This window comes from Chiloscyllium plagiosum, chromosome 13, assembly GCF_004010195.1.
Source record: "Chiloscyllium plagiosum isolate BGI_BamShark_2017 chromosome 13, ASM401019v2, whole genome shotgun sequence".
In the NCBI taxonomy this organism is placed as follows: Eukaryota; Metazoa; Chordata; class Chondrichthyes; order Orectolobiformes; family Hemiscylliidae; genus Chiloscyllium; species Chiloscyllium plagiosum.
In genome coordinates, this window is record NC_057722.1 from 63,836,481 (window position 1) to 63,862,956 (window position 26,476).

The 26,476-nt window shown below is 40.0% G+C and overlaps 1 protein-coding gene across 3 annotated transcripts in view; it reads right to left on the reverse strand.

Annotated features, from left to right (window-relative positions):
* Nucleotides 1–11,972: 11,972 nt before the first annotated feature.
* Nucleotides 11,973–26,476, reverse strand: part of LOC122556140 (membrane-spanning 4-domains subfamily A member 15-like) — a 47,566-nt gene continuing 33,062 nt past the window's right edge. For all 3 annotated transcript variants that reach the window (XM_043702628.1, XM_043702627.1, XM_043702629.1), the window contains exons 4-7: nt 24,178–24,234; nt 21,253–21,357; nt 20,658–20,774; nt 11,973–14,695 (exon numbers count right to left, since the gene is read on the reverse strand). In XM_043702628.1, the coding sequence (XP_043558563.1) occupies nt 14,582–14,695; nt 20,658–20,774; nt 21,253–21,357; nt 24,178–24,234 (393 nt within the window). In that variant the 3' untranslated portion in view covers nt 11,973–14,581. The remainder of the gene's footprint in view (nt 14,696–20,657; nt 20,775–21,252; nt 21,358–24,177; nt 24,235–26,476) is intronic.

A 26,476-nucleotide genomic window follows, 5' to 3' on the forward strand; every position in this document is an offset into this window, starting at 1 on the left:
TCCTTCCTGTAGCATTTGTATCCTGGAACATTAAGCTGCCAGTCCTGAGCCATGTTTCTGTGATTGCTATGATATCCCAGACCCATGATCCTAACCATGCCCTGAGTTCATCTGCTTTCCCTGTTAGGCCCCTTGCATTGAAATAAATGCAGTTTAATTTATTAGTCCTACCATGTCCCTGCCTGCCCTGACTGTTTGACTCACTTCTGTTCTCAACTGTACTAGTCTCAGATTGATCTCTTTCTTCACTATCTCCTGGGTCTCACCCCCACCACCTTACTAGTTTAAATCCTCCCAAGCAATTGTAGCAAATCTCCCTGCCAGTATATTCATCCCCTTCCAATTTAGGTGCAATTGGTCCTTCTTGTAGAGGTCACTTCTACCCCAAAAGAGATTCCAATGATCCAAAAATGTGAATCCTTCTCCCATACACCAGCTCCTCAGCCATGCATTCATTTGCTCTGTCCTCCTATTCCTGTCCTCACTAGCTCGTAGCAGTGGGATTACCCTCGAGTACCTCCTTTTTAAATTTCTGCCTAACTCTCTGTAATCTCCCTTCAGAATCTCAACCTTTTCCCTTCCTATATCGTTGGTTCCAATGTGGACAATGACTTCTTGCTGGCCCCTCTCCCCCGTGAGAACATTCTGCACCCTCTCTGAGACATCCTTGATCCTGGCACCAGGGAAACAACACACTACTCTGCTTTTTCTCTGCTGGCCACAGAAACGTCTGTCTGTACCTCGGACTACAGAATCTCCTAACACAATTGATCTCTTGGAAGCCTACGTACCCCTTGTTGCATTAGAGCCAGTTTCAATACCAGAAACTTGACTGTTCATGCTACGGTCCCCTGAGGATCCATCACCCCCTACATTTTCCAAAACAGCATACCTGTTTGAAATGGGTATATCCACAAAAGGCTCCTGCCCTAGGTGCCTATCTCTCTTACCCTTCCTGGAGTTAACCCATCTATGTGACTGCATCTGAGACTTTCCCCACTTCCTATAACTGCCATCCATCACATACAGTTGCTTTTGCAAATTCCTCATCGCTTCTATTTGTCTCTCCAACCGATCCACTTGATCTGATAAGATTCGCATCCAACAACATTTATGGTAGATACAATTAGCAGTAATCCTTAAACTCTCTTTAAACTCCGACATCTGACAAGAATTACATATCATTGCAAAGGCCACTTTTGCTCCTTCACAATCTACAGATCCAGAAAATAACACTGTCTTATTCCTCGACAAAACATTGCACAAAGTTAAATTAATAGCTTTGGCTTATATTTTAAGTTTAATTAAGAGACTTATCCCCAAAAACATATAATCAAGAAAGAACCCACTGTACTCACTAATGCAGCCTTTCTCTTGGACAGACTTAAACAACAATTAACATATCTGATTCTGTGTTGTGAACTTTGCCCAAACAGGTTCCTCCAAGATTAGTTGTGAAATTCACTGTTTGTTAATTTTCCCAGATGCACTCCGATGTCCAGCGGCACATGAATTCAAAAACAGCACTTATGAAAAGTTACATTTCATGAACTTTTATAATGGGATATTCAACTGGGCCAGCTTTTATTTCCATCTTCTATTTCTTTACAAGTTTTTGCCATTTATTCGCAGGAATCTCACTTCACCTTGAGAATTATTCTCCTCATTTTTTCACTGATGCAGCTGTCAATAGCAAGTACAGTTGCAACCATTGGATGGAAAGCAATATGGAACTGTTCTGGACCAAGTCAAAATGAAGTAGGTAACAACAGACTCATTCATGAATTGTTTTTGCAATAATTCTGTGATTGCAAGGCAAAGACTGTCAGTGTTGGGCGGCGAGACAACTGTATCTTCTCTCCCAATATAGAAAACAGAATAAGTGGAATATAAAGTAAATTCCCTCTCCATCTCTTCATAGACTCAATAGGTGAGTCGCCCAGGTCAAATAGAAAACACTGTCTTCTAGCCTGCCCCATCAAATCATCTACAATAAAGGCAGGGTTAAAGTCTAAAATGCAGCGCACAAAGCCTGCTCATGAAATTTTCACATATAGTTTTATTCTTTCATGAGATATGAGTGGTGCTGATGAGATCAGCATTTGTTGTTTATTCCTCATTGACCATGAACTGAGTGGCTGGCTAGGGCCATTTCATAGGGCAGTTAAGGATCAATTACATTGCTGTGAGTCTCAAAACACAAAATAGCAAGCCTAGGTAAGGATGGCAGATTTCTTTTCCTAAAGCATGTTAGTAAACCAGATGGGTTTTTAAATGACAGTTGAAGATAATTTTGTGGTCATCTTTGATGAAACTAGCTTTCAACTCCAGATCTTTAGTAAAAAGTTACCATGGTGGGATTTAAATCCATGTTCCCAGAGCATTAGCCTGGTCCTCTGGATTGCTTGCTGACAATATCATCATCACCACTCTAACATTGAATAAAACTTCTTCTCCATTGTCCCATTGGGAAATCCTATGTGAGATACAGCATGGGTAGATAAACTATAGCTTCCTCCACATATTTGGCCTTGACAGTCTTATAGATCAGGTAAAGCATAGCTATACATAGTTCAATGTACCTTCAAACAATCCCAGTTCATTTACAGAGTAGGTTTAACGATAAGAAATGATTCTGTTACATGCTCCAGTAAGTGATGATCACCAGTTTCAGAATAAGCTACCTTCTTCTGGTAATACAACATTTCAACCAATGATCCACCTTGCGATGTCTCAAAGACTGACTATTAATGTCTAACAAGGTCTAATTTTGCAGACACCACTTTTGTTTAGGGGCTACATATTGAGGGGAACAGGAAGATGTAAAGAGATGGAGACAAAAAAAAACTGAAAGAGGCAAGGTATGGCAGGTGGCATTCAAACAAGGAAAATTTGGTGTTGTCCCTTTTTCATGTGAGAAAAATGAATCAGAATAATTTCTCACTGGTGACAGACCAGGAGCTGTGGATGAGCAAAGGTATTTAGGTTTCAAATTACCTACATGGCTCAAGGATAGTGCACTGATATGAAAAATACTCCAATGTAAGACACTGAGGACAGAATATGTAATCAAAAACAAAAAAAAAGAGGTTCATCTTTTTCTCAAGAGAGCCAAATTCAAAAGTGAAGAAAATATGCCCTAATCATGTAGAAGGAGAAAGTGAGGACTGCAGATGCTGGAGTATCAGAGTTGAGAGTGTGATGCTGGAAAAACACAGAGGTCAAGCAGCATCCGAGGAGCAGGAGAATCGACGCTTCGGGCATAAGGTCTATTCGACCATGCTGTACTTCACAAAGGATTTCCAAATGGGACAGTGGAGAGGAAGTTTTAATCTATGTTAAATCCATGTTAGGGTGGTGATAATGATGTTGCCAGCAAGCAATCCAGAGGACCAGGCCAATGCTCTGGGAACATGGACTTAAATCCCACCATAGTAACTGGGTGGAATTCAAATTCTTTCTACTGAAGGTTTGGATTCCTGATGAAGGGCTTATGCCTGAAATGTTGATTCTCCTGCTCCTCGGATGCTGCCTGACTTGCTGTATTTTTCCAGCACAACTTTCTCACCTTTAATAATGTAGAACTTGAGGGTTTATGAGAGATCTATTGGCCTTGGAGATGGTACAGAGTAGATTCACACAATTATTCCAGAGCTTTAAGAGTTAAAGGACAGGCTGCATAAGCTATTTCCATAAGCTTAAAAGTGATATAATTGTTAACTGGCTTAGTTGTTTGAGGTGTTTAAATAATTAAAAAGAATCAACAGGTTAAATGGAGATAAATTATTTTGAAACACCAGAAGAGAAGATAATGGCAGAAATCAGGAAATATGTTTGCCATACAAAGGGTAATCCGTGTAAATTTCAAACGTGCTCCCAGAGCAGCCTGTGGATCCTGGTCTAAATGAAATGTTCAAGACTGATAGCGTTTTGTTGATAAGGGTACATGGGGCAAAGGTGAGCAAATGGAATTAAAGTACAGATCGGTAAGATGTCAGAATGGTAGAACAAGAACAATGGGTTGAATGGCATCCTTCTGCTTCTATTGAAGATCTGGATCCCAAACGGGACCCTTCGGCTTCGAGATTGGTAAAAAAAAATCAACGGAATGCCGTCTGTACAAAACAAGGTTATCAGTTTAATAAAGTAAGGCAGCCTGATGCAATTCTGTCCAGCAACACATAGCTTAAAGCTTCTGTGCTCCGTGACGAAATTGCACAATTACAATTGAACAATAAGCATTTTTTATCTGTTTTTTGAGAGACAGTACAGCCTTAATTACAAGAAAAGATCAATCAACTGTAATATGGTGACATGGTTGACAACAGGCAAATCCAATGATATTTCCTGGGGAAGGGTTCTTGTTTTATGTAAATTATCATCTTATGCTAGGAGTTCAAGGTTAGTTCAAATGGTCAATTAAAGATTCATAATTCATTTTATGAAAACTCCATTGTTTGCCTTATCTTCTATTTCAGCTAATTTAGCAAAGCAGCAGTACAGGTTCACAAAGTCAAATCATAATTTGCAGCCATTTTGTTGTGTTATTTTAAATTGAAAAGCCATTTTGTTGTTAATAAAAAACCTACATATATTTGTTGCTTCTGACAACAGCAAGGATTCAAACTTTGAATCCCTACTGTGTCCCTACCTTTTGCACAATGATTGCATTACTTCAATGAGCTACTTTGCTTGTTATTTATGTAGGTCCATGTATAATGCCCTATCCGTGCCCAAATCTGTGCTTTTGAATTCTCTTTAATGGTGAATTATGATTCCATGTCTCAGCAAGGATCAGTTGTTTCAATAAATAAAGTTGAATCATTGAGGGTAACAATTATCTCGAAAATGCATTGTTCGGAGTCCAATGAAGAGCAACAAAATACTAAAATATCAAACGGCCCCAGCTTGGCCAGATTAACAGAGGTGGATGAAAAGGGCAGGCAGCCAATTATCTTCAGGGAAGTGGGTTGTCTATTTGAATATTATATTGAGGCATGGAGCCTCACATTTTTGTCTTACAGGTTTATCTTGAGTCTGGACCTCAGGAAACCTGGCAACTTGGGCGAGATGAGAACAGAGTAAGAGAAAAGGTAAGTGCCTTATTTAGCATTGGTTTTGAGTCAGCGAGAAACAAGACTGCTTCCTGCCAGCCCTCTTAGCTCATCTGCTAGCCTGCAACCACCAGTTTCACTCTCCCAACCGCTTCTTCACTCAAAGATCCACCTTGGACCAGGTATAGAACCTGCCTCCCCCTCCATAATTGGACCGACTCCAGGTTGCAACCCCTTTCTCCAGCTGGATCCACAGCATATGGGGAATCAGAATTCCATCCCTCCACTCACACAATCGACACCAAAAAAATACCATGGGTCATGGTCTCTGATTTCAGGCACTGATTTTCAATTGAGATCTCTTCTAAATATGGATGTATTCCTCAGTTGTGAGGAGTCTTTGGGAAGGTCTTTTCCACAGATTTCTGCATTTAGGCAGAATTATACTCTGCCAATACTGATGTGACTTACTGTTACAATAAGTACAGTAAAACGTACAAGTATTGTCTTCTGACATTTGTAATATTGTTTTTCAGCTTAAAGAGGATGTTTCTGGTCCAGGACAAACATATGAAAGTCTGATCCGAGAACCAACCTATACCACCATGAGTGCTTTAAGAAATTGGAGATCACTTCGTTCGCAAAAGAATATTTAAAAAAGAAAAGAAAGACTCACATTTATAAATTGTTTTTCACGATCACTCATAGGCTAGAGTTCTTTAGGGGCATTTCCCATGCTTTTCTTTGAAATAATGACATGGGGCTTTTCTGTTCCACTGACTGAGCAGAAGACATGTTGGTGGTGGGGTGGAAGTGTGAGGTGCTATTTGCAAAGCAGGGAGAGGGCAAGATGCTGGTTTAAGTCTTACTTCAGGAGATGACACAGAGTCATAGAGTCATAGAGATATACAGTACGGAAACAGACCCTTCAGTCAAATTTATCCATGCTGGCCACATATCCTAAATTAATGGAGTCCCATTTTCCACCATTTGGTCCATGTCCGTCTAAACAATCCCAATTCATGTAACCATCCAGATATCTTTTTAACGTTGTAATTGTACCAAGCTCCACCACTCCTCTGGCTGCTCATTCTATACTCTCACTACCTGCTGCATGAAAACATTGCTCCTTAGGTCCCTTTTATATCTTTCCCCTCTCACGTTAAATCTATGCCCTCCAGTTTTGGACATACCCAGGAAAAAGACCTTGGCTATTCACCTCATCCATGCCTCTGACAATTTTATAAACTTATATAAGGTCATCCCTCAGCCTCCGACTCTCAATGGAAAGTAGCCCCAGCCTATATCATATACCATTAATGCAGTCTGTCTTAATTTTACATCCAGTTAAATTGGATGACTGGCAATGGTTCAGTTACATTGCAGAGCTCTGTTCTGTTCTGTTTGATTTTCAGATATGTGTGTCACCCATGGGATATTATGCACATGAACATAAATGAGAAAATGTCACAAGAGTTCGAGATACCATAAATGAGCATCAATCCCACAGTTGAATATAATAATATAGAAATATAGGAAATTTATTGCATGGATTTATTGCATCTTGTGTGTGCTAGATGGAAAATAGCTAAATCAGCATAATCCCAATTTAATCTGTTCCTCAACTCCCTTCAATTCCTCTGCTAATTACTTTCAATTTAAGCATTCTAGTTATTGGCCTGTGAGATATCTGAAACTAGTCCTTCCTATCTACATAACTGAGGGCCTTTATAATTACATACATTGTAATTAAACTTCCCCTCATTCTCCTGTGAACTGAAAAAAACAGCCCTTAGTTATTCAATCTTCCCTTGTAGCTAATCAATTCCATTCCTGCTAGCATCCTCACAAATCTTATTTGTAACCTCTCTGATGTAATCATCTTCTTTCTATAATATGACGACCAGTACTTCACACCATAGAATGGATCCCTGTTTTGTAATTAAGGGAAAGTATTATGTGTGCTTTTGTAACTATCTTATTTAATCTTGCCTTCAGAGATCCATAGAAATACACCCCCAAGGTTTCTCAGTTTCTCAATGCTTCTCAGTAGTTTTCTATTCATTGTGCCTTCCTCTCCCATTCCGTTTTCACCATGTCATTGCCTGCACTTCCCTGGTTAAATTTCATTTGCCACTCTACTAGTCCCTTGGTCTGTCCATTGATTTCTTCCTGCGTATCTTCCTCACAACCAATCACTTTACCAATTAAATGGTTATTAATCATGTCCCCTGCATTTAAGTCTAAATCAATTATATATACACCAAATACAAGGATGCTATCCTGCCCTTGCAGCTTGCTCCTGGAAACAAATGGTTAGTTACAAATGTATTTGTACATAACACTTTACTTCTTCCCAGTGAGCTGTTTTGGATCTGACTTTCCCTTGGGTTATATAAGCTATTAACTTTGACTGTTTTACCATATGGGAGTTTGTCAAATGCTTTGCTAAAATCCATATGGATCATGCCAAATGCTCTTCTTTTTACACGCTCCATGTTGCCTCCTTCAAAATACAAATTTGTCACATACAACCTTACTTTAACAAATTCTTGTTGACTATTTTTGATTAATCCATGTCTTTCATAAAATATATTTCCATATTCAATGAAGTTTCACAAACTGCATGAATTGGGTATTCTACCACAAGCGTTGTTCAATGGTCAGTATAACTGCTGTTTGGAAATTTATTTCTTTCCAACATGACTTTTCCTTACATCCAGTTTTATAAACCTTTTCAAAATGCATGCATTTGTCTGATTTACTCACTCAGTCCTTTCATTAACTCCTATTCTGACATTCTCCATCTACTCCAGCATTTTGTTTGTTGCTGTAAAGTGCACTTGAATCTTTCAGTTTATTACAGCATTTAATCACACATATTGTTGTTTAACTTGCCCTGCTACACCACTATGAATCCTGTTTTGGAAGAATGTACTGAATGTATCTCTTCATGTTCTACTTTTGCTGAGATAACCATTTACAAATTATTCTGAGGAACCATGCAAGTCAAGTTCTTAATCAAAGGTTTTTTTTAAACTAAACCACTAGTGAGCAGGTTGTAGATTTATAGTGCTTTGTTAAGTTGTTCAATTATTATTTGTTTTTATGAGGATTTAGGTTTCTAAATAAACTTTAGGAATTGTTACTAATTGTCTAGCATGGCTGATATGATTAATCCTGTGAACTAATGTGAAAGCTGCTGGAATTCTCAACAATATTAAATGTAAAGGGAACATTTTCCTTTGCCCTGGGGCTTACTGAATAAATTTGGGAATCAATTAGCTCAATTGGCTAGACATTTGTTTTGTGAATATGGAGTAACACCAACAGAGTGGGTTTAGTTCCTATAATGGCTGAGTTTACCATGAAGGTTCCTCCTTCTCAACCTCGCTCCTTGCCTGAGGAGTGGTGATCCTCAGGTTAAACGATCACTGGACATCTCTCTGTGTCATGAGAAAGTAGTCATTGGGGGCCTTAACTCAGTAAGCAATTAGATTTCAGATCATAAGATTCAACCATTTAGCTAATCTAGGTATCAAGGAACCAAGCCCAAACTGTAGCAGTACCTGTTGAGTTTGCTGACCAGCCTTGTGCTCCCTATTCCAAGTCAGACCAGAGTAATTTTGAGCAGAAATGCACTAGAATTGCTTTGTCTTAAAAGGTTACGTTTGGGACAGGGTACATAGGCTAGACTCATATTTCTTGATTATAGGGGATTGTAAGGTGATTTAATTGAAACATTTAAATTGATTTGAGGATTGACAGGACAGAGAGAAGAAAAAAACTATTTGCAATGGTGAATGAAACTCAAATAAGAAGGAATCACTTTGAAATTAGTCCAAGGTAGGTCAGGGTTCCATAGAATCCTTACAGTGTGGAGACAGGCCCTTCAACCCAACAAGTCCACACTGACCCTCCGAAGAATAACCCACCCAGATCCATTCCCCTACATTTACCCCTGACTAATGCACCTAACCTACACATCCCTGAACACTATGTGCAATTTAGAATAGCCAATTCATCTAACCTGCACATCTTTGGATTGTGGGAGGAAACCAGAACACCTGGAGGAAGCCCGTGCAGACACAGGGAGAATGTGCAAACTTCCCCCACAAACAGTGACCCAAGGCTGGATTCAAACCCAGGTCCCTGGTGCTGTGAGGCAGCAGTGCTAATCACTGAGCCACCAAACCACCCTAAAGTGATGGCAAAAATCACTTCTTCATACAAAAGTAATGGAATCATTGAACTCTTTCCCCAAGATGCAGTTGAGGCTAGAGAGTGATTGAAGCTTTCATATCTGTGTTTGGCAGAATTTTGTTTAGAAAGGGAACATAGAGTGACAGATGAATGGTAAGTAGATTGAGGTAATTTATATTACCATCATGATCCAATTGAATGGTGGAACAGATTTGGGAGGATGAATGGCCTTTTTCTGTGTTCTTCCTATCACTCACTGAAATTGGATGCAATGGGAACAAATCATTAGGTGCATTTTCTTTGCCTAAATAATATTAATGGGGAGGAAAATGGGACAGATATGTATACTTTGTGACTGATAGATAATTTTGCCCTTTGACTTAATTGAAATTTAACCCCTAAATCTCTTTTACTAAGTGCCCTAATCCTAAATTAACCAAATTGTTAATCCCAAATTGCTCCTAAATGAACAATTATAATTTTCTTTGCCAGCATCCTCAACCCTCACTTCACGTTATCTTAATGCTTTCAGATTGCCCATATAATATTATGTAACTGATGAATGAGAAATCAATGTGTAAACATTCGATGAACCAAAGTCACCTTATTCAACTGCTTGGATGCTGCCTGACCTGCTGCACTTTTCCAGCAACACATTTTCAGCTCTTATTCAACTGCTGCCTAAATCTCCACTCACATATGTACACTGTGCCCTCCAATTACTGCCCACTCATCCTGAACCAATGATGTGTAAGTGACTCCTGTTGACTCCTGAATGTAAATTCAAAGCCTATGTACCTTCCACCTCATCATGTTTGTATTTGAATGTGTGTGTATTTGGGTTTAAAAGGGATATAATTTAAGTTGCATAGTGGTAGTTCATAATCCATTTTACCAACTGTTCAAAAATTCATAATCATTTGTATTTATTAATGGACCTGGTGCCAGTCTTTTTTTTGTTAGGGATAATACTAAAAGCAAAGCAAACTAACTGTCAATTAACCAACTTGTTGATTCAATTGAACTATATACTTTCAGGAGATTTCATGGACTGAAGGGGCTTGATCAGCAGTGTATCCTTCCTGTCAGAGTCACATCAGGGGAGGGGAGGGGAGTCCTTGCATGAGATTTTGTACACTACGTTGGTCTTGCTCATGCTGGGTATCGGGCCCTTTGTCCTGGTGAGTTGTTGTCTGAGAGTGGCTATTGGTTTATGTGCTGTTATGAGTCCTTGTGGTCATAGTAGCCTGGCTGTCAGTTCAGAAATGTTCTTGATGTATGGTAACGTGGCTAGTCCTTTGTGTTATTCATCAGGACAAAGTACCCAATACCCAGCATGACAGGGGATGAACCGTCTGCAACATAAATTCCCAGCTCGGCGAACAGAACCACAACATTGTTAGAAAAGCAGATTGTTGTTCGTAGCAAACTGCCTGGCTTTGGGGACAGTACCATACAACCTTGTCATGGTAGACGCTGCAAGACATGTCAGAATGTCGACACGGATACCATCATTACATGTGGGGACACCTCCCACCATGTATGTGGCAGGTACTCATGCAACTCAGCCAATGTTGTCTCATATGCTGCAGGCAAGGATGCCCTGAGGCATGGTACATTGGCAAGACCAAACAGACGGTATGGCAACGGATGAATGGACGCTGCAGAACAATCAACAGACAGGAGTGTTCGCTCCCACACTTCAGCGGTCCGGGACATTCGACCTCGTACCTTCAGGTGACTGCCCTCCAAGGTGGACTTCGGGACAGGCAACAACGAAAAGTGGCCGAGCAGAGGCTGATAGCCAAGTTCGGTACCCATAGGAATAGCCTCAACTGGGACCTTGGGTACATAACGCACTACAGGTGACCCTATTGCGCTATACACACACACAGACGGAAACACACACATGCGCAAGTGCGCACACACGCACACGCACACACACACACACACATGCACACACACTCAGACCCTCTCTCATATGCTCGCACATACACTCCCACACACACCCTCTCACAGACTTAAACCCCTTTACACTCACACTTACAAACATACACACACTCTCTCACAGACACTCATAAACACGCCCCCACCCCATGCATCTACATGCACACATACACATATAAGTTTGTGGGGTGAATTTGGACTTGCAGAATTACATTTTACTTTGCTCAAAAAATTGCATGAATCCATGTAAGATTCTGAAAATCTGTTTTTTAGATTTGAATCAGTCTGACCATTGTGGCACAGACAGCCTCACAGGGAGTTAACACCTTCAATACCTTATCTGGGCCGACATGACACCAATTGTTAAGTGCACTTCAGAATGTAACTTTTAAAAAAAGTTTTGTGATTTATATATGAAAGAACTGACACCAACATAGTCTTTCTAAAAGATGAGAGACTTAACAAACAATCTGGGTCTTTTTCAATATATAATTTCAGTTACATCACACTGGAAACTTTTACGATAAATTCTGTCTTACAATCTTATACTCCACAATCACCTGATGAAGGAGCAGAGCTCCGAAAACTATTGCTTCCAATTAAACCTGTTGGACTATAACCTGGTGTTGTGTGATTTTTAACTTTGTACACCCCAGTCCAACACCGGCATCTCCAAATCATATCTTGAGAATGTAATTTAAAAGAAGTTATGGGATTTACATATCAAAGAACAGAAACCAACATATCCCATTCTAAAAGAGGAAAGATTTGATCTAAAATTGTTTAATGTATCACATCTCCACTGGACTCCTTTGGCTATAAATTCTGTGGTCATGATCATATTCTCTAAAACCACCTGATAAAAGAGCGGCGCTTCGAAAGCTAGTGCTTCCAAATAAACCTGTTGGACTCTAACCTAATGTTGTGTGATGTTTAACTGCATCTTAACTAAGGGATAGCTTCATCAACAATGCCACATTCTCTCATGGTGGCAGTGCCATGTTGTCTTAGATTATACTTGTATTGAGGAAATATCTGTAGACCAACAGCAGCAAATGAAGTGTTAATCTGATTTCAGGTGGTGATTTGCTTAATGTTCAAATAACTAATAAACATTTCAAAGTATAAAAAAAATGCACAGATACAAGAAAGAACTGATACATTCAATGAACTGATATTTCAGTGCAAGGACCAAATTAACAGCGACATACATTTGCTTACATCTGGGTGGCCCTTTCCTCACTTGAAGGCTGGTGAACAAATTTCAGAAAGATAAAGTTTGGTGCAACATTAAACATGAATTTCAACCCAAACATTGAGGAATGAAGAAAGCATAAACAACTTGCTGAGAAGAACAAAATATAGTGATAAATTGATAATGTTAAAATAAAACAAATACTTAGTCAGTATTTAAAGAGTGTAAAGTAATAGGTAACCAATAAATTAACTTTGGCATGTGAAGAAGCAGAACTAGAGAGATACAATTTAGGCCATAGGTCCTGCTCACCAGGGAATTGGAAGACTGTCTTCTGGTTCCTGAGCTTTGTTTGGATAAGCCAATTTTGTAATCAAATCAAATCAAATCAAATCAAATCTCACAACCTGCTGCGAGTCTGTTACTTTATTCATTCATTTCATGGTTCAACAAATGAATTCACTTTTATGTTGATTTATTATACATAAATTGATTTATTATACATGTAGTCTAAAAGTATGGGGGTGTGTGTACATTATGCTATACAGTATAATACATGTATCATATATATTTTGGTTGCTAGGTTTGAAACAGAACATTTCCATAAGTTAAAGTACCTATTCCTACCTCATTTCATTGTTTCTTATGGGAGAAACTGCACTTATGAGATTCATGGGTGACATTAATGCATTGGCTGGCCCTGTCCCCCCTTATTTACATCACTCTTATGGGGAAACGTTCCTCAACCTAAAAATCGTTTGAATATAAGTTGCACTTCTGATATGTAATTCTGATGCATATAGATAACTGCCCCTCAAGCAGGGATGAAAATTGGACAATTTCTGTAATGAGCAGCTGATCCAAAAAACAACTTTATGTATAGGGATTAAGCTGATAATCCAGGATTTCCAACCATCCAGGATTGGCCTTCAGTTTATAGGAATTGACAATTAATCTGCAGGGCACTACTATAAGTAACCTTGGTGAAAATTCAAAGAGATTTTTTTTGTCATTTTCTTTGAATATTTCTTCTCACCAGATATCAAAATATTGAAATGGAGGAAAAAAGGTTGTTTGGCTGATGGTCAAATGTCATTCAGTGGGTAAGGACTATTGCAGGAAAACACTATGCCATCAAAATAGATGTATTGGCTGATTAACAGCTGGAACATAGTGGCAAGTCATGTGATAAAATACCCAGGAATACATTTACAACTTGCATTGTCAACATGTGTCACTGATGAGGATAAACTGAGACTGATTAACAATGTGTCTAAGGTGCAAAATGAGTTTAAAAATTCTGGTACACTCTCTTTGGATGATTCAATTGATTTAATACATGATAATGTGAAATAATGTGGCAACATCAAACTGGCAAACTATTACTACTCTGCCCATATTTATTTTCGTTGATTTCAGATTGAGAGAGGGATGTAAAATGCACTAAAATTGGAAATACTGGAGCAATCATGGTCTGGCAGCACCCATGGAGAGAGAAACAGAATTGAAACATTAACTCTTTTTCTCTCTCCACTGATGCTCCCAGTTCAGCTGAGTTTTTCCAGCACTTTTTGTTTTGATTTCAACTTTCCAGAACCTGCAATATTTGGCTTTTATTTAAGTGCAATGTGTTTTGCTGCCTTGTCATTTCCTCTTGCATGCTGTTGGACAAAAATCAATTACCAATCCTTGGAGTCAATTCTCAAGACGTGGAGGTTTGATTGTCTGCAGCAGACAATAAACATCTAGTTATATTTATGAGAAATGCATTGGTTATGGCCCTAAAGCCATGAAACTGAATTAGATAAATCTAGCAACTAGAGGATAGCCACCAAAAGTAAATCACTATTAAGGGTCTGAAAGACTGAAACGATACAACAAGCTCATAACTTTCTTATAAGGCAGTATGTCTGTCTCTCATGAACCCTCAATGTTATACTGCCTACATGGCAACCTACAGCACCATAAATTCATCCCCTCTGAAGCAACACTGAGTATAAAGCTTAATGTGGGCTCCCCAGCCTACTTGGATATGGGTAATAAATGCAGCCTTGGCAAAATCACATGCAGCCCAAGGACAAAAACGGAATCCTAACTCTTTACATGCATATTAATAATGTTGCTTCAAGTTCAGTAAGTTGAATTAACTTGCATGTCGTTCAATTTCATCAGAAACAGTTTCTTATCCAGCATATACATTTTCTGTCACTATCACGTTGTAGGGAGGAGGGTTGTCCTGGAACTCTTGGGGGGGAATTGGTTGTGCAGATGCATTGTTGTAGACCACAATAACTGGCTGAAAAATAAAAACAGTGCAAATTAATAGAATTTGAAAGGTTTGAGTATGGAAAGAGCGAGCCAGTTCATCATGCCTCGACCACTTCTCCCAATCCATTAAGCCCTGTTGTCTGCCACTTTCCCCATTGGAGCAATAATGATTGTGCTGTCCCTCTGTCAGAGCAAATGACCAGGCTGCATTTCATGGTGCAGTACGCTAGGGGGAACCACTTCTTACACATGTGTAGCAGAGAAAACCCACCCATGAATTGCTGGAAATGATTGATTCTCTACAGTGTGGAAGCAGGCCCTTCGGCCCAACAGGTCCACACCGACCTTCCGAAGAGTAAACCATCCAGGCCCATTCCCCTACCCTATATTTACCTCTGACTAATGCACCTAACAATATGGGCAAGTTAACATGGCCAATTTACCTAACCTGCGCATCTTTGGATTGTGGGAGGAAACCCACCAAACACAGAGAGAACATGCAAACTCCACACAGACAGTTGCCTGAGGTGGGAATCAAACCCAGGTTTCTGGTGCTGTGAGGCAGCAGTGCTAACCACTGAACCACCGTGCTGCCCCTTCAGTGAAACAACTTGATTGTGTTTCTATTAAAATATCATACACCAGTATTCAAATTTTGATTATGGTGATCTTATTTTGGAGCAGTACTTGTAATATAGAGGTTTATTTCAGGTAAATGCTTCTAAATTATGAAATAAAGTAATATTGTTTTAATAATTATTCCCATTGTTACTTTATTTTCTCAGACTCCTGTTAAAAATTAAGAAAAATAAAGCAAAAAGATTGAGATGTTTAAGAAAAAGCCATTCCCCAAAAATAAATAGACAGCAGATGCATTGAACAATTATTTTGCACCAGTCTCCACTGTGGAGTATGTTATTAAAGGCAATTTACTGACAATGCTGGAAATTTGAAGCAAAAACAGATCATCCTGGAGAAACTCAGCAGGTCTGGCAGCATCTGTGGAAAGAGAAACAATTTAATGAAGAATGATGCCAGACGAGAATCGAAAAGGAATCATATTGGACTCAAAATGTTAATTTGTTCCTATCTCCAGGAAGTTAAAAATTATGAGGAAGTTAAAAATCACACAATACCCAGTTATAGTGTAACAGGTTAAATTGGAAGCACTAGCTTTCAAAGTGCTGCTCCTTCATCAGGTGGTTGTGGAGGACACGATTGTAAGGCACAGAATTTATAGCAAAAGTTTACAGTGTGATGTGACTGAAATTATACATTGAAAAATGGCTTGATTGTTTGTTAAGTTTCTCATCTGTTAGAATGACCATGTTAGTTTCTCTTTCATATGTAAATTGCAAAATTTCTTTTTAAAAGTTACATTCTCAACTGTACTTTAACAATTGGTGTCAGCTCAGATAATGTATTGGGTATTAGCACCCCTCTGTGCTGCTGTCTGTGCCATAATGTTTACACTAATTCTAATCTAATAGTGAATTAACAGAATTTTACATGGATTCATGCAATTTTTGAGCAAAGTACAACGTAACTTTGCAAGTACAAATTCACCCCACAAACTAATATGTGTGTGTGTGTGTGTGCACACCTGGTGTTGTGTGATTTTTAACTTTGTGTACCCCAGTCCAACAGCGGCATCTCAAAGTTATGAGAAAGGTTTTAATAGGCTGGGCTCGAATCTGCTGGAGTTTAGAATAGGAGGTGGTTGCTCAATTGAAAGACTTGTCCAGATGAGTGCAGCTTCAACAACATTCAAGAAGCTTGACACCATCCAGGCCAAAGCAGCCAGCTTGATAGGCAGCACATCTACAAATATCCACTCCATTCACCATCAATGCTCAGTTGCAACAGTGTGTACTATTACAAAATGTACTGCAGAAATTAATTTAGATAGCACCTTCCAAACCCACCACTGCTTCTGTCTGGAAGGACAAGGTTAGCAGATACATGGGAACACCAACATCTGCACGTTCCCCTCCAAACCACACATCATCCTGTCTTGGAAATATGTCACCCTTTCTTTACTAAAGCGGTGTCAAAATCCTGGAATCCCTTCCTAATGACATTGTGGGTTTACCTACAGCACATGAACTACAACAGTTCAAGAAAACAAGCTCTCACCACCTTCTTGAGGACAACTAGGCATGAACAATCAATGCTGGCCAGCTAGCAACACATATCCTGTGAGTGAATTTAAAAAACATACAAGATCCTGAACAGCCTGGACAAGTGAATGTGGAAAGAATGCTTTGGTTTGTGGGAGAATCTAGAATGAGGGGCTATTGTTTCAAAATAAGAGGCTGACTAATTAGGATGAAAACAAGAATACTTTTCACACTAATCATCATGAATTTATGGAACATGGTCCTCAAAAGGTGTCAGATGCAGAGTTTTTGAATATGTGTAAGGCAGAGACTGATAGATTCTTGTTAAGCAAGGGGGTGAAAGGTTATCAGGGACAGCCAAGAGTGTTGAGCACTCAAATCAACTGATATAGAGTCGTTGGGTCACACCACCTGTAAATAGACCCTTTGGTTCAATAACTCCATGCTGACCATGTTGTCAAACTGTTGCCAACTGCCATGTTGTCCACCTGTCTGCGCTTGCCCTACATCCCTCCAAACCTTTCCTATTCATGAACTTATCCAAATGTCTTTTAAATGTTGTAACTATACCTGCATCCACCACTTTATCCAGCAGTTCATTCCACACATGAACCACTCTGTGAATAAGAAAGTTGCCACTCATATCCTTTTTTAAATCTTTCTCCTCTCACCTTAAAAATATTCCCCTAGTTTTGAGCTCCTCCACTCAAGGGAAAAGATCCTCATCATTCACCTTATCTGTGCTCCTCATGATTTTATAACCTCAGTAAGGTCATTCCTCAACCTCCTATGTTGCATTGAAATCTTACTGAATGGCAGAGCAGGATGGTGCCCAGCTCACTATGTTCCTGTGTAACACCAAGCAGACGTCCCAAACCCTGGCGCTGGGCAGGCAATACAGCCTTCTGGATTCTTGCTGTCACCTGCAATGAACTGTACCTGTTCCTCTAACTGTACTGTCCCTCAATGCATCTGCATTCTTGTTAACTCCCACTGTTTGCATGTCTTCATGTGCCATGGTTCCAGGCAGGCCCTCACTTTTATCCATACAGATAGCAAGAACCTCAACAATTGTAAAGGCCAAGGCTCCTCCACTACAACTTTATTAATGCCCCAACGTGCAGTAATCTCCTGTCCCTGGCCACAGCCCAAATCAGAAGAGCCTATCCTAAGGAGTGCGATAGACTCCTGTATCAAAATGTTCAGGCAACTTCCTCCCTCCCTGATATGCTATAGTGCTTGCAGCTCAGCTTCCAGCTTATAAACTAAGCTGAAGCTGTTGAAGTGATAGGCTTTTACTGCAGACATAGTTGTCTTAGATCACATAGATGAGCAGGAGCTCTAACGTCCTGCAGCACATCATCTGCCCTCCCATCTTTATTGTTGTCTTTCTAGCCAGCTCCAAGCCAGTCCCTAGAATGAACAGACTCTCTGAATCTTCTGGTTTTTTTTAGTCCCAAGACTGAGAAGACCTTCTGCATTGTCTTTTAATTTCAGTTCTTTTTTTTTCTTTTCCTCCCTTTTTTCAGCAGTATCCAAAAGAGGCTCAGCAGCAGTGTTTATATTTTCTTCTCATCACCTATGGCCCTCCCATCTTTATGGTGTGGTGATTAATTAATTAATTACCATTACTTATATTTTGATTAGATTCCCTATAGTGTGGATACAGGCCTTTGGCCCAACAAGTCCACACTGACCCTCCAAAGAGCAACCCACCCAGATGCATTTTACCCCTAACTAATGTACCTAACACTATGGGCAATTTAGCATGGCCAATTCATCTAACCTGCACATCTTCGGATTGTGGGAGGAAACCAATGCAGACACGGGGAGAATGTGCAAGCTCCACACAGAGAGTCACCCTAGGTGGGAATTGAACCAGGGTCCCTGGCACTGTGAGGCAACAGTGCTAACCACTGAGCCACCATGCCACCCCTTTTGCTTAAGTAAATTCTGCTTTCCATTCAGGTTTTCGCAAACAGCACTGTGGTAATAATCAATTGATGTACTAACCATTGACTCCATGATATCACTTTCTGACTTCCTCAGGGTAATTACCTCATCCCAAACATCTTCAGCTTCCCTTCATCAAAACGGTCCGAAGTGGGGATTTTGCTGATGATTACACAATGTTCAACATAATTTGCAACACCTCATGTACTGAGTTAGTCTATGTCTGTATGGAGAAAGACCTACACAACATCCAAGTTTGGGCTAAAGAGTGGAAAACAACATTTACACCACACAGGCACCAGGCAAAAACCATCTTGAACAAGAGGAAGCTAACCACCTCCTCTTGATATGTAATGGCTTTACTATGACTTAATTCCCCCAATGAACATCTTAGGTGTTGCAATTGACTAGAAACAGAACCGAACCAGCTATTTAAATATTGTGACTATAAGTGCTGGTCAGAGGCCAGGAGTCCTGTCATGACTAACTAACTTCCCATCCCCCATCTATAAGACCATAGTCAGCAAAGGATGGAATACTGTTCATTTGCCTGTATGAGTGGAGCTCCAACAACACTTAAGAAGCTTGACATCATCAATGACTCAGCAATCCAATTAATTGGAATCCCATTGTAAAACTGCATCATTTTATTTTTGTGTTATCTTAAAGTTCTGGACTGAAGTGATATAGAACTGTTTAAATCATAGTGCTTGTCGTGCTGTGTATATTTTGAAAAACAAATGACCTGACACTCACTGAAGTATCATATAAATAGTGTTTTGAACAAGCAGTAATTAAAGTTAGGTAGAAATTGAATTGGAGCCAAAGGGGTTTACAGATGCAGCTCTGATTGACAACAAGAAGTAGTTTCTTTATGGACTAGTGGCCACTTATTCATGATAGGGACCTTTTGCCCCAAAGATTGTGTGGTTGATTTTTGGGTAACTGAACAGCTCAGAGCTGGGAAAGGTTTCAGAGAGAGAAAGAAAGAAAGAAAACAGTTCAGTTCATCCTTAGCTTGGGAGTAAGCTCTCTACGCTCTGTGATCAAAACTAACTTTATGGCTTAAGAAAAGCAACTTATATTTCCTGCAACAGTTGTTGTAAGTTGTGACTTTTAAACTGATATATGAGAGACATTTTATAAATGAAATAACCAACCAGTGGAAGATCCCAGAGAAAGCTAACTGCAAATCAACCTGTTGGCCATCAGAAGAGCCATAAGGATCTTCACAGCAACAGAACCTCGGAATAAAGGTTACCAAACTATCGTTCCAGTTTTTCTCCTCTGCTAATAACCTTTTTATTTCCTTGAATGTGTGTGTAAGGGCATAGTAGCTGCAGTGTGTATCATCTATAAGATGCACTACCGTAACTCACCAAGGTTCCTCAAACACATCTCTGAATGCATGACCTCTACCTCCAAGAAGGATAAGGGTAGTAAATACATGGGAACATCACCACCCTGCAAGTTCCCCTTCATTTTAGTAAGTTGGTTGATTGCCAATATATTCAAGGAGAACTTTCCTGCTATTTAAAATCATCCCATCAGATATTTTACATCCACCTGACAGTGTGACTTGGGCATTGATTTAGTGTCTCATCCAAAAAGGCAGAACATCCAGCAGTGCGACACTCCTGCATTATTGGCTGGGGGCATCAGCGTAAATTTTGTGCTCAAATCTTTGCATTGGACCCTTTCCTAAGTGAAACACATTGGCTGTTTGGTTTATGCTCTGCGTGTCTTGCAGTTCCAGTGACTTCTGCACAGTAGGATAGCCCACAAGTGGTTTAGCTGCTGGCATCCAGTAATTATCATTGATAAATGTACACTTTTCTAAAAAGGGAATAAAGGCTAATTGACATATGAATATATACAATTCACCAATCAATTGCATCAATCCATTATTTAACTTACCATGGCTGTTGTCTCGTAGCAACAAGTCAGACCTTTACAATTGAAGCTTGAAATTGCAATAGATATTGCTGCATTAAGCAATGTCAATAGGAGAAGTATGATGACACATGCTGTATCCTGTAAAGTGTTAAAAACAAATAAATTAAGTTGGAGAGGAAACATTTCGGAGAGAAAACAAGGGCGGCATGGTGCCTCAAAGGCAGCATGGTGGTCTAGTGGTTAGCACTGCTGCCTCACAACGCCAGGGACACGGGTTTGATTCCACCCTCGGGCAACTGTGTGTGTACAGTTTGCACGTTTTCCCAATGTCTGTATGGGTTATCGTCCGGGTGATACAGTTGTCTCCCACTGTCCAAAGATGTACAGTTTAGGTGGATTAGCCATGCTAGATTGACTGTGATGTGCAGGTTAGGTGGATTAGCCATGGGGAGTGCAGGGTTATTGGGGTAGAGGGTGGGTCTGTGAGGGTTACTCTTCAGAGAGTCGATGTGGACTCAATGGGCTGAATGGACTTCTTCCACACTGTAGGGACATCTATGATGATTTTTAAGAAGTACTTATAAGTAAATTAATATCAATAGGTTTTAATACTCACCTCAGAATTGAAAATTGTGAAAATTGTGAGGTTTAAAGCATATATTATTATGGCTGGTAAGCAGGAAATGGCACTGATGATGTTCATTGCTAAACAGCCTCTGATCTGGAAATTTAAAAAAATGTTAAAAGTGCATGAGAAAACAAGGAAGGAGGAAAATGTCAATTGGTTAACCAATCCTATTGTAATCCGTTCTGTCTGCAATCTGCCCATTCTGTTGAGTAAGTTTAAATAGATTCAACTTCACACCTTAGGGAGGATGTCAAGACCTCAGAAAGAATGTAGCAGAGATTCACTGGAATGGCACCAGGAATGGGGAGCTTTATTTCCATGGATAGCCTGGAGAAGATGAATTTATTTGTCTGATATTTTTAATAGGATGAATTGGTTTGATGCAGTGAAGAAGGATAAACTTCCCAAGTTCAGGAGCAGAGGAGAAAGGACTGAAAATATGTTGCTGGAAAAGCGCAGCAGGTCAGGCAGCATCCAAGGAGCAGGAGAATCGACGTTTCGGGCATGAGAGCAGAGGAGTCAGGAAGCAAAGAGCAAAGATTTAAGGTAACATGGAAAAGAGCCAGAGGCAATATGAGGAAATGTTCTCTATCAAGTTGTGTTGTTGTGACCTAGATGTCTTTGCTTGAAAGGTATGGAACTAGATTCAATAAGGACATTACAAAGATCTGAAGCATTTACAGTCTTTTGGAAAAAGCAGTAAGTGAGATTAATTGGATAGTTCTAGCAATGTGTCAGCATTGACAGAAAAGGCTAAATGGCCTCCTTTCTTGCTGGGTCATTCAAATTCCTGGGAATGACTTTCAACCATATGCCCTTGCACCCAAGGCCAATCAAACAGAATTCTACAACTCTCATCCATTGTACACTCTGTACTTCTGCTCAAGAACAATCAGTGGAACTTGTGGGAGCTTGCAGGAGTGAGCATGATGTCTGTGCAGAGAGTTGGATCTGAATATCCATCTCTGACTCCCAGCATCTGGAAAGGTGTCCCCCAATAAGGTGGGAATGGGTAAGCTCCAATTCTGGAATCCTGCCCATTGTCAGCAGGATATCACCAATGAGACACTTGACCCCAACTATTCCTTGATTTCCCGAGAAGTTAATGTAGCCCCTTAAATCTAGACATATTCAAATCAAATCAACCCCTTTAGAGTCACTATTCCACACTCTGGAGCAGATGGAAATTTAACCCAGCCACCTGGCTCAGAGGTAGTGACACTACAACATGATCTCTGAATCTTGAATTTAATGGGTCTCCTGTGATTTCTCATGCAGCAGAGTGAGCTTTGTAGATTGAATGCATGACACCAATTCTGTGAGTAATGCCTTTTCACTCCATTTGCCAAAACTGAAACATTTTCATTCAACAGACCAAATAGTCTAAAATGCACAAATAAAACATCAGAAATTGCTGAAAAATCTCAGCAGGACTGGCAGCATCTCTGTAGGGAAAATGTTTCAAGTTCTGTGACCTTTGCCAGAACTGGACCAAACAATCTAGCTGGGCAAAAGTGAGGATTGCTGGAGATCAGAGTCTAGATTAGAGTGGTGCTGGAAAAACACAGCAGGTCAGGCAGCATCCGAAGAGCAGGAAAATCAACATTTCTGATGAAGGGCTTTTGCCCGAAATGTTGACTTTCCTGCTCCTCGAATGCTGCCTGATCTGCTGTGCTTTTCCAGCGCCATTCTAATCCAAACAATCTAGTTAGATCAGATCTTCATTAGGGTAAGGGAAATGGCTACTAGGCAATAATGGACTTTTATACCATCAATGAAATGTTACAAATTCACTTGTGGCAGGTACAGTATTGAGTTAGATACAGATTAAAGCTTCCTCGATATACTCCCCATCAAATACTCCCAGGACAAGTCCAGCACAGGGTTAGATACAGTGTAAAGCTACCTCAACACTGTCACAGGATAGGTAATATATTGAATTAGATACAGAGTAAAGCTCCCTCTAGGCTGTCCACAATAATTACTCCCAGGACAGATTTAACACAGGATTAGGCATAGAGTAAAACTACCTCTACACTGTCCCCAACAAATACTACCAGCACAGGTATAGCGCAGGGTTAGATACAGAGTAAACCTGCTTCTACACTCTCCTACCAAACACTCCCAGGACAAATAAAGCATAGAATTAGACACAGGATAAAGCTACTTTTACTCTGCCCCAACAAGCACTCCCAGATATCTAATCCTAACTCTCAGGGTTAGATATTGAGAATAGCATCATCTACAGTGATCCACTGAACATATCCACCCTAGGCAAAGAACTGTTCAGATATATGGCCTAATTTGCCTTAAAAAAAATGGACTTATCCTCTACCTGTCTGCATTTGTACTCAGATTCCAAAGGTGGAAGCTCGTCATCGGCACGGTGGCTCAGTGGTTAGCACTACTGCCTCACAGCACCAGGGTCTGAGGTTCAATTCCAGCCTTGGGCAACTGTCTGTTTGCACATTCTCCCCATGTCTGTGTGGGTTTCCTCCCACAGTCCAAAGATGTGTGGGTTAGGTGAATTGGCCATGTTAAATTGCCCATAGCATTAATCAGAGGGGAATGGGTCTGGGTGGGTTACTCTTTGGAGGGTCGGTGTGGACTTGTTGGGCTGAAGGGCCTGTTTCCACCCTGAAGGGAATCTAATCTTACTTCTTCCAGCATTTAAGCAATAGGTAATTTCTGTCAACTGTGATGGTCTGCATTTGAATTAAAGAGCAGATGTGGGACTGTAGCAATTTACCTATTCCACTGTGTTATCCCTTTAATCAAATTTGTTTTATGAATCCTAAAGTAAAAGAGATGTAGCATGGCAATAACCAGTAACAAGATCTTGCTGGTTTGTCACCTTGAATGTTGATACCACTTACAATCCAATTATATTAAATTTGTTGAGCAAGTACTTACCATGCAATCAGTTGGCATCTTTTCAACAACTACAGCGAGTGACCCTGCAACAATAAACTTTAAAAATATATTTCACATCAGAGAGCAAACAGCACAGGTTTGTATAACAATTGAAATACAGGATTCAATTTTTTTAAAGTGTCACACTCCACTCAGGGAACACCCTGGAAACCAAGCCCTGCTATTCCAGGAGTCATCACAAAAGATAAAAATGATTGACAAGTAGTTCTTCTATTAAACACACTAAATTTCTCCTTTACACACATACTGACCAATGGCAAAGAAAGACTTTCACAGGTAGAAAAAGTAACTGGGAAGACAGTTCAATGGCTCCAATTCATGGGTTTGCTGAGATGATCTTGTAAGACACGTACTCCTCAGCCTTTCTTCTTCAGACATTTTCACTTGCTTACACGAAGCACAGGGCCTCAGGTTACAGTGGGATCAGATGGGCCAATGGGTTGAGGAATGGCGGATGAAGTTTAATTTAAATAAATGCAAGGTGCTGCATTTTGGGAAAGCAAATCTTAGTAGGACTTATACACTTAATGGTAAGGTCCTAGGGAGTGTTGCTGAACAAACAGACCTTGGAGTGCAGGTTCATAGCTCCTTGAAAGTGAAGTCACAGGTAAATATGATAGTGAAGAAGGCGTTTGGTATGCTTTCCTTTATTGGTCAAAGTATTGAGTGCAGGAGTTGGGAGGTCATGTTGCGGCTGTACAGGACTTTAGTTAGGTCACTTTTGGAATATAGTGTGCAATTCTGGTCTCCTTCCTATCAGAAAGATGTTGTGAAACTTGAAAGGGTTCAGAAAAGATTTATAAGGATGTTGCCAGGGTTGGAGGATTTGAGCTATAGGGAGAAGTTGAAAAGGCTGGGGCTGTTTTCTCTGGAGTGTCGGAGGCTGAGGGGTGACCTTATAGAGGTTTATAAAATCATGAGGAGCTTGGATAGGATAAATAGTCAAAGTCTTTTCCCTGGGTGGGGGAGTCTAGAACTAGAGGGCATAGGCTTAGGGTGAGAGGGGAAAGATATAAAAGAGACCTAAAGGGCACTTTTTCACGCAGAGGGTGTATGGAATGAGCTGCCAGAGAAAGTGGTGGATGCTCATATAATTGCAACATTTAAAAGGCATTTGGTCAGTTATATGAATAGGAAGAGTTTGGAGGGATATGGGCCGGGTGCTGGCAGGTGGGACTAGATTGGGTTGGGATATCTGATCAGCATGGACAAATTGGACCAAAGTCTCTGTTTCTGTGCTGTACGTGTCTAAACTCTATGACTGAGTTGATGTTTTAAACAGAAAAAAAACTGTACATCAATGATTCATTCTTGTTTCTCTGCAGTTGGAAACTGTTTATTTTTATAAATAATAATTTCGTTGAGTAGGGTCTCTGACTTGCTCGTTAAAAGCTGTAGCTTACAGCAACCAATGAGAAGAGATGAATTAGCTTCCATCAGGGCTGAGGCTTGTTTTTACTGCCAAGGGAGGACAGCTCCTTTCTTTTCAGAAGTCCATTGGATTCTCACCAAACGTTCACACCCACAAGTTGTTCAGCTACTTTGCATCCTATCAGATTGTTGTTGGTAAGCCGAAGGCCTTTGTTGTCAATTGCTGGTCACCAATGAGTTCCTTGTTGCCAATCAGACCTCCATTCATACTCACCTCTCGGCTCCAGCTTATCGAAAAATAGACTTCTGCCACTCCTTGAACAAAAAGCGTTCTAGTAGCACTTACAACGAATGTCAGATAACTTGTTTTTAACAAGTGCAGAAATCCATTCCACAATCTCTAGCTTGGACAACAGTCCTGTTCTCATTTGAGACCACAATCAAAAATACAAAAAAAATGTGTTTTTTTCAAAAGTCTTTCTCTCCTCAAACTAGTGACTTAAGGGAGTTAAACATTGGTTCCATATACCCTCTGTCTCAATCTGTTTTCTTACTAAGACAGCCATTCTTCTTGCTTAATGCTGAAAAAAACAATCAATGAAGGAAGTTCAATGAGCCAGTGGGGTAGAAAACATCACAGCTTCAACTGACACATTTTGTAACTTCATCAAGTTCTAATAATAAGCTCTCTTTGGAGAATTATTAGAAGAATTAGTAATCAGCAATCCAGCAACTCACCTCGATTCCTTTGACAGCACGTTGTAACACTCCTCCCTCTTACAACCAACAAGGGTAATAACTGAATAGAAACTAACCCCACCAGGTTGCTCTTCAGGTCACATACCATCATGACTTAGAGCTGTATTGTCATTCCTTCATGGTTACTGGCTTATTCTTCCCAACAGCA